General features: G+C 63.0%; 1 protein-coding gene across 1 annotated transcript in view; it reads left to right on the top strand.

Moving 5' to 3' along the window:
* Window positions 1-6: 6 nt before the first annotated feature.
* NR0B1 (nuclear receptor subfamily 0 group B member 1) overlaps window positions 7-1,132 on the top strand; it is a gene marked incomplete at its 5' end in the record, with an annotated part of 9,293 nt that continues 8,167 nt past the window's right edge. The window contains one exon of the mRNA XM_027775722.1: window positions 7-895. Within this exon, the coding sequence (XP_027631523.1) occupies window positions 7-895 (889 nt within the window). The remainder of the gene's footprint in view (window positions 896-1,132) is intronic.

The following is a 1,132-nucleotide window of genomic DNA, read 5'->3' as shown; positions in this document are numbered from 1 at the left end:
AAGCAATCGCACGCTGCTCTGGACGTGCCTGAGGCGCAGGGTCGGAGCTGGGGTTGCTCTTGCGGCGCTGAGCCCCAGGTGGGCAGAGAGGGGCTGTCAGGAGGGCGGACCGTGGCGCTCCTGTACCGCTGCTGCTTTTGCGGTGAAGACCACCCGCGGCAGGGCAGCATCCTCTACAGCTTGCTCACGAGCGCAAAGCAATCGCACGTGGCTCCTAGGGCGCCCGAGGCACGGCCTAGAGGCGCGTGGTGGGAGCGCGCCTACTGCGCGCAGCGGCTGGGGTGTAGAGAGGGGCTACCGGGCGGGCGGGCAGTGACATTCTTGTGTCGCTGCTGCTTTTGCGATGACCACCTGCCGCGGGGCAGCATCCTCTACAGCATGCCCAGGAGCTCAAATCAAACGCCTGTTCCAGAGGAGCAACCGAGGGCCCCCTGGTGGGACATCTGTGGCGCGCATCAGCCAGTAGCCCTCAAGAATCCACAGGTGGTCTGCGAGGCAGCCTCTGCCGGCCTGTTGAAGACGATGCGCTTCGTCAAGTACTTGCCCTGCTTCCAGGTGCTGCCTCTGGACCAGCAGCTGGTGTTGGTGCGCAGCTGCTGGGCGCCCCTGCTCATGCTCGAGCTGGCCCAGGACCGCTTGCACTTTGAGACGGTGGAGATCTCGGAGCCCAGCATGCTACAGAGGATCCTCACCACCAGGCGGCGGGAGACCGCGGGCGAGGAGCTATCGCCCCTGCCCACGATGCAGCCACATTTGACATCGCCACTGGGGGCCAGGCAGTTGCCTTCAGCCGCCGACATCCATGCTATCAAGAGCTTCCTTGCCAAATGTTGGAGTTTGGACATCAGTACCAAAGAGTACGCCTACCTCAAAGGGACCGTGCTCTTTAACCCAGGTAAGGACTGCGGCCTTGGGTGTTGGCTTTTCCCAGATCAGAAAAGCTCTGGGCAGTGTCTTCCTACCCCAGGGCACAGGCCCTGAAAAGCACTGGGCAGTGTCTACCTACCCCAGGGCACAGGCCCTGAGAAGTTTTCAGCGGCCAGGTTGTGTCAGGGCACAATCACGACTAACTCCACGGAGTTGGGGTGGGGGGAGGGGGTTGCAGCAACCACTGCACATGGTGGTGGGGAGG

The sequence above is a fragment of the Tupaia chinensis genome, unplaced genomic scaffold (assembly GCF_000334495.1).
Source record: "Tupaia chinensis unplaced genomic scaffold, TupChi_1.0 Scaffold000600_1, whole genome shotgun sequence".
Lineage (NCBI taxonomy): Eukaryota > Metazoa > Chordata > Mammalia > Scandentia > Tupaiidae > Tupaia > Tupaia belangeri.
The sequence above is the reverse complement of the archived record's forward strand: the minus strand, read 5'-3'. Positions and strand labels throughout refer to the sequence as shown.